The sequence below is a fragment of the Anneissia japonica genome, unplaced genomic scaffold (genome assembly GCF_011630105.1).
Source record: "Anneissia japonica isolate Jap-2015-1 unplaced genomic scaffold, ASM1163010v1 scaffold2030_len652032_cov178, whole genome shotgun sequence".
Classification (NCBI taxonomy): domain Eukaryota; kingdom Metazoa; phylum Echinodermata; class Crinoidea; order Comatulida; family Comatulidae; genus Anneissia; species Anneissia japonica.
Window position 1 is genome coordinate 4290 of NW_022705472.1, and position 8170 is coordinate 12459.

General features: G+C 34.2%; 1 protein-coding gene across 1 annotated transcript in view; it reads left to right on the forward strand.

Annotated features, from left to right (window-relative positions):
• The first annotated feature begins 813 nt into the window (after positions 1-813).
• LOC117105513 (sodium/calcium exchanger 3-like) overlaps positions 814-8170 on the forward strand; it is a 37600-nt gene continuing 30243 nt past the window's right edge. Inside the window, exons 1-2 of the mRNA XM_033246675.1 lie at positions 814-951; positions 3090-3941. Of these exons, the coding sequence (XP_033102566.1) occupies positions 3245-3941 (697 nt within the window). The 5' untranslated portion in view covers positions 814-951; positions 3090-3244. The remainder of the gene's footprint in view (positions 952-3089; positions 3942-8170) is intronic.

Below are 8170 nucleotides of genomic sequence, written 5' to 3' on the forward strand. Positions count from 1 at the left end.
TTCTCACTTTGCTCGCCTAAACGTACCCAGCCCTTCACATCAAAAATCCTGCATACTAGCTTGAATTTCCAGTGGCGAATGTTAGTTGGTTTGATTTTTTTTTTTCACAAAGTGGCGAATGTGTGGCGAATGTGAAATTACTGCAGTTTATACGTTAATTATTTTTTTTCGAAGTGACGAATAAGTTTAATGATGAATTGCTAATTAGCCAATCGTTATTATGCTTAAGAGGCAATGTACTATAATTATAGAGAAAATTAGGCAATTTCATAAAAAAGAAGGTATGCTAATAAAAATTACTATTTTCAAAAATCTTTAAATGCGTTTTTCTCAAAATGCACTTTTCCACATTCGCCACTACGTTATATAAGGGACGATATACAGTACTATATTTTTGCCTCATATAGTTACCATACTGTATTTACTGCCTATTTACTGTTTTTATCATTGACTTTGACATAGACTTATTCTGTATGCTATTTCCCACAGTTTCTTTTCATTGAGCTTTTTATTCATCATATTGTATACATTGTAAATAATTAGCTTATGTATATTATTACGCTAATATTATACAGGTAGTCAAAACAGTCCAACGGAAGTGTTTATATTGAAGCACCTACTTTAAACCTCATCAATAAATGTTTAATATTGAAATTAACCTATTAATTGTTATTTTTAAAAAAAGTCATTTGCGTTAATTTAAAAGTCTGGATTAATTGACAACTAACGCACTACTTTCTTCCACATGTGTGAATGGATTTGTTCCGCTTGAATGGTTTGTTTTGATTTCAGCAACAGCAACACGGTGCTTAAGTATCTCACACCCACCCACACTTCAACCGCACGCAGTGATGTGCGTGGAGCATTTTGTTGTTACAGTACTTGATGTGTGAGTATTGTTGACACTGACGGGGTGTTGTCGATAGATTTGTGGATATCGGATATCAAATGGTAAGCAACTTAACTTAATAAAAATTAATTGCGGGTCGGTCTGCATGGTGCTTTTACCTTAGGTTTGGGTCGGGTGCATTCTGTCATTGATAGCTAGGCACTAATTGTTGTGATAATTTATTTACCGAACTCTGCGTGTGTCACCTACCTGGTGTCACTGTAGTAGTAGCAGCAGGGATAACAACTCCCTGGTAGTAGGAAGCTGCCATGGCTTGACATCCTCCATGGAGTTGGAGCAACAACTCCCTGGTTGGAGAAGCGAGTTGGATGTATTGTACCTTGTTAATGTTAATCCTTATGCCCTATGCCCCCCCTAGAGCACCAGAATACATACTGTAGTGTAGGTAGGCCTAGTTTTATAATTTTTTTTTTTTTTTTTCATGCTCTTTTAGGGGTGGTTTAATAATACTATAGTACGGTGTTTCAGGGGAAAATGCTGGTTTTGGCCGAGGTGTTGGAGTGCAAAACTGCCTGTGGAGGGGGTGAAAGTGGAAAATATGGAATAAAATCTCTATTCCAATAAAATTAAACTTGATCATTATTTTTAGTACTTTGACACGGTGGAACTAATTTTTCCACCCTCCCACCCAAAGCCCATGTGTTTGATGTTGAATAAATTATAAAGTTTAGTTTTTTTTATGATTCTCACAACATTGGCGGATCCAGGATTTTTTTTACTTGGGCCACGAGGGAAAATTGAGGACCTTTGGCTACAGACAGAGATGGGGAGGGTTGGCCAAGCAGAATTTTTGCCACCCCTTCAGCCACTGATGTACTAAAAATCAATTAAATATTTGAATTGTGCATACATATTGAAATGAGTTATTACTTAATACAACTAGGAATTTAAATGAGAACAAATTTCCCCTATCAATTACCTCTCAATTAAAGAATACCTCCAGTATGCATTTGTATATGGTTGGTAACCAATTTGAAGAATCTTATATGAAGCAAGGAACTTTCCGTTTCTGGTTGGAATTTAACTTAATAACTCATAATATGGCGAAACGATTGGCCAATCGGTAGGCAGGGGTGCTGCTAACTACAGCCTTAACATCAGCACTAGTTCGAGCCCCTCCACGTCTGGGGGATTCGATTGGTAGACCAAGTCTTTTCAGGTAAAAACTTGAAAATGGAGGTCATAGTATACGCGTCTGGCTTTTGTACACTTTAAAGGACCCATTGCATCTTTCAGAGGAGTAGAGTGTTACTCCGATGATGTGGTTAATTTCGGCCACTGTCATTGTGGAATGATGTAAACATCTATAAGTGCCTCTTTACGGCTGCCAGGTAGGCACTGACCACGTCCATATGGAATTCGGCACAATGATGTTATGCTGTGAGTTATGGGCTATAATCCAACGTTTACCTATGCATGATGGTATTATACCATATACAATATATAGGCATCCATTGATAATGAATTAATAAATTTGAGAATTTAGAATTGGTTTATTATTTACACTAATTTAAATTAGTGATTACAAATTTTAATTGAACTTTTGAGGTTTTTTTTATAACCCATTACAGTAAATTAAGCTTACAGGTCTTTCTCTAATTAAAGATCACCTCCAATTATAGACCACTTTTCTGTGGTCCCATATTAACAAAAGTCTTTTATCTTTATTAGAGACCAAAACTACTAAAGACCATGGAAGCCCCAGTCCCAAAAGTTGTCTTTAATTGGAGGGAGACCTGTATTTCTAAAAAAATGTGCACAAAAAACATCAATTAGACTTAAACATGAAGCAACAATTAAACATTGCAGAAAAAAATGAAATAAAATTCTAACAAATGTATATGATATGTAAAAAACTTTGAAAAACCACTATGACATTCAGGAAGTAATTTAGAAAGTTTGTGGTGAGGAAGTTTAAAGCATAGATGAAAACTGTTAGTTTGACGGACACTCCCATTTTACATAGCAGTACTGCAGTCAGCGTAGGCGGCAATTGTCAGTGGAATTTACAGGGACTTCCATGGATGAGAGCAGATAAAAGCTAACCTACTGTAGTCATTGATCTGATTGGTCAGAACAATAATCCAATGCTAATACTACAGAAAGATCATAACTTAAGTTCTACTCAGACTATACCATAACCAGTTGAGTTTACTTACTCTCTGTATTTCTTTTGCAGGTTGTCTACAGCCATCTTACCGGTTAACCAACAAACTGGCAGGCGTTTGGAAAAGTCTTTTTTTTTTTACATGTTTTGAATTGCTTCTTTAGTATATTCCCCAAATTTACATCTAAGCTCTAATAAAAGTGTGATTTTTTTGCAATTTTCTCAAAATGGAGAACGATACGTGTCCTAAGAGGAGCGAAAGCGGAGAACAATTGGCTTGCCCCGGTCTGATTCTGCCGCTATTTCCGGGCGAAGAAGATTGGAACCAGGGGTTTAGGGGGTTTTTGTATTTGGTGGCGCTGCTATGGAGTTTCATGGGAGTGGCTATCGTTGCTGATATTTTCATGGTTTCAATCGAAGTTATTACAAGCAAGACAAAGAAGATCAAACTCACTAATCCTAGCGCGCCAGGTGGAATCGAAGAGGTGGCGATCCTAGTATGGAATGACACCGTGGCGAACCTTACTCTCATGGCATTAGGATCTAGTACTCCTGAAATTCTTCTATCTATCATTGAGATTGTTGGGAATGAATTCTTCGCCGGAGAACTTGGACCAAGTACGATCGTAGGTTCTGCGGCTTTCAACCTGTTTGTCATAACAGCTGTTTGTATAGTTTCAATTCCAAAAGGACAAACAAAACGGATTCGAACTATAAAAGTATTTATGGTGACTACATCCTTTTCAATCTTTGCATACATCTGGCTTTTCCTTGTCGTTTCTGTGATTTCTGAGGGTGTGGTACAACTATGGGAGGCCATTGTCACATTCATGTGTTTCCCGATACTCATTATTATTGCATTTATCGCAGACAAGGATTATTGTGGCGAAAAGAAGGAGACTACAGAGATTGAGCTCGGAGTTGGTGAGTAAAAATTTATCAATTTAATTTAATTTCTTTTGATTTTTCTTTATAATGTTCTATTGAATTATATAGCATGTATAATCATAATATTTTTTCTGCATTTATTTTTCTAATTCACTGTATGTTTATTAAGTACACCTTTTCTAGTATATAAATATTTTGATGTTCTTTTTGAGAAGAAAAGTGACATTTTCCATATAGTTTATAACCATTTTTCAGTGTTGAATTGCCCTTCAAATTTAAGTTGTAAATACAACCTGTAATTTTGAGCAAATGCTCTGTTAAGATGAGCTGTCTAACAACCCTGGTGGTTAAAATGCTTGCAAGAGTCTGAGTCTTATGATTGGATTGGATTTATTTTGTGTGAACACCAAAGGATGAAGCTAAATATGTCACTGTTGTATGCCCATATATAGTCATGATGTACCTATATATGGTCAAAATATGATGTCATCATGACCATATGTAGGCATGTCACATTTTTTTGTCAAATAAAATTTGATAAGTCTGGACAGGGCTTAACACACAAAAGACTTTCAGTTTTCGGTGGGGTCCTTCTGGTGGTGATTGAGCAGACAATCTCCTACTCTTCTGATAAATGTTCTTTATTCTTTAGCATGCACATGGGCCTTATTATTGCACATGAGACAATTGCCAAGAGCTTAAACGAACGATGGTGCAATTTTTTTATACTTGCATTATAGCCGTCCAGCTGTAACTTAGTGTAACACAAGAAGAGCAGATGGAATTGAACCGGGGACCAAATGATCCCCATTAGTCACACAGAGACTACTACCAGTTTAGCCGACTTAGCTACTGTATGTTCTCTGCATAAGATTTCCTGATAAATTGTAAATTTCCAAAGCCTCATGCAGTATGCAGATAGAATAGAACATTGTTCTATGCTTTATTTAGTGATTGTTTGTTAAATATGAAGGAAACTATAAAAATATTCTAGACAATAATAACCTGTTTGCACGTTTTTGTGTGGGAGGTAACGCAAACTGTGTCAACAAGCGAAATATTAAACTTTTTTTTTTTCGATTGAGAGGTTTTCTATTACATTCCTACTCATTTGAACTACACTACAGCTAATACCATATTTGGTGTGGTATAGTAATTGTGGTTTGTTAATGCTTTGTACTAGAGTTTCAAGAATGATTTACCTTATATTTTGAATTTGTATGTGAAATAAAATTTTTAAAAAAATATTGGTAAATAATGAAATACAGTACAGAAGAATTCCCATTAAGCAGAAAATTTTGTGACGAAAAAATATGTTCACTGAATAGGAGTTGGCAGTTATTATATTATAAAATAAAATATTATAAAATTTTCTTCTTAATAGGATAGCCCCAAAATAGGAGATACTCCTAATGTATGGTCCAGTTTTGACAGGCTGTAGCCTACAGTTGGCCTACAACATTGCTATGGTAATGTTGAGGGTGGCATGATTAGAGTTATTGATTGTAGAATTATATCACATCATAAATCATTTGATTAACTGGTCAACAAGATCTGCAATGCAAAGAAACCAATCTGTTTGGTGTTGATATTTTCTTATTGTTTATGCCAGATTCAAAAAACCAGAAGTTCAGTAATACTGTAAAACCTTAAATGCCAGCCCTGGGCTTTTATTTAATAGGATCCTTGAATGGGATTCTTTTCGAGATGGGTCTTTTCAAGATTACTTTCACAAAATAAAAAGGGGCATTTTCCAAAATAAATGCTGCAAATTTTGGAATTGCTTAGTACTGTAATCTACAACATTTTTCAACTACTGTTTGAAATTCAAAATTCTGTTTAATTATTCTTAAATTTTAACCATGCTACAGTAGTTTGATACTGACACGCTATGACAATTATCAAAGACAACGTCAGTCTGAATGCAAATACAGTACTATCTCGAAAGAACCCAATATTTCTTGGAAGATGGGTTTCTTTTTTAGATTACGTTTGCAAACTGAGAAGGGGACTTCTTTTTGAGATGGGCTTCTCGAGATTAAGCCAATTGGGCTTCTATTCAATGCTTTACAGTACTGTAGTCCTTAAATAGACTACAAGTCCATTAACTGATTCTCCATGGATGGTTTTTTTCAACAAACAAATTTGGCTAAACCAAACTACAGTATATACAAGACAATAAAAAATATAAAAAGTATGCTGTAAGAATTACAGTCGGGAGCATTAAGCTACAGGTACTGTGCTTGTTTAGAAACCATTCCTTTCCTTTCACTTAATATTAAGGCTTGATAAGAAACTATTTTTTTTTTAATTGGATTTAATTTAATACTGAGTGGGATTTACTGTAGCCAGCAGATGGCTCGGAGCTCCGATCACCTATGGTATTTTCTCCAAAAACGTACAACAGTACCTTTTTTGTGTATTAAGTAATCTGCAGGTGATAGATTCAAGACTAGAACTTTGATAGTAAACTGTGATGATCAATTATGAAGGGGAAGGGAAAGAGAAACCCTGCATGATAACATATGGTGGCCTTTTGACCCTTGTGATAGGATTTATTCATGTATATTCAACCAGGGGATGGTTATGACAGCTTAACTGATAAATGATACGAAAAAAATGTTTTGCATTACTTTGTATAAATGTGGCAAAGACAAGCCAAACCAGTCACTTGTCGCAAATCGTGTTTCAGAGAAAATGGCCAAAACATGCTGGAATGTCAAATTTTTAAAAATCTATTTTATTACACTAAACTAACCTTTATATATCTACACATCATTCTATGCTGTTATTTTCCTCATTTTCAATGTGAAAACAACACTTTTTAAAGATTTAAAGATAGTTTCTGCATGAGAAATGCCTGAAATCATAAACTTTGACGGTGAATTTCTCATATATTGTTCTTTAAACAGCTGTGTGGTTAAACGCTTGTAACTTCATGAGGAAATGTCCGATTTGAATGATTTTTTTACCATTTTATAGCTATTATTTTACTCTCTTAACACTGTATTAATAACTCAAAATCGATTTTTGTGACAAGTGACTGGTTTTGCTTGTCTTTGCCACATATGTAGAATACATAATTATTAGTTTTACTGAAAATTAAAATGCAAAAATATTTTATCTTTACTCTGCTCTTCAATAGATATGTTCGAAATATAACTAATTCTCTATACTCTTCACATATATTTCTGGCAAAAAACTTAGGATTTGTGTAGTATTTGTCTGCAGTTATAGAAAACTTACTTTCTTGATTGATACACCGTAGCAGAAATAATCGGTTTTGTTAACTAATCTCATGAATATCAAGTAATTTAAGCAATAGTTCAGTAGAGTACCAAGACATCTAACATTTTTTTTCAAATCTTGGCAATAGGCCTACACAAAATTCAGTAGCATACAATATACAGTAGCCTACAGTATTATTTATGGAGCTCCTGTACAGTAGTATCCATCGGAACAAGTTCACAGGTTGGTAGGCAACAAAAAAACTGAAGTGATCTGAACTGTGTAAACGATTGTTTATTTTATATATGAAATGAAGCTTAAAAACCAATTATTTAGGCATCATAATCACTGTATGTTTGGCATTATAGTAAAACCTCTTTGTTCAGTCAAGTATTGGTACACCCTGCCAACTGGTCATTAATTTGTACGTAGTAATTGTCACTAGACCCCAACGTTTGCAAAAGGTATAAATAAGAGACAACACTGACATTAATATAAAAAAGACTAAGGTATTGTAAGCATGCAGTAATAGTATTGTATGTTATATTGAGCCATAAAAGTAATATTAAAATGGTACAGATTGCATAAAAATGAATGATAATCAATAGGAATTATTAAATTAATGATAAAAACACCCAATAATGCTGCTTTGGAAAAACTTTAAAAACCAAAAATTGTACATACAGCTCTTGAGCAGAAGTTTGGTAGCTGAATTGCTGATCTGGTCTACGAACTATAGTTTCGGGAATTTAATTTAATCTCCCTCACCAAAAAATATAATATTTTTTATGAAAGCACCTCAAAAATATTATAGAAAACCTTTTTAAAATCATAATATTATTGATTCTACAATTCATTTTTTAACTTAGAATTCCAATTATTAATAACATGGATGATAATAACAACCATTATCATAAACCAGTGTTATTGATGGTCTCAAGACATGGCATTTTTTAATCAAAGGTGATACAAAGTTTAATATAAATTAATTAGTGACATAAAGGTATACTGTATAAGAACCCCACCCCCTCCCCCCC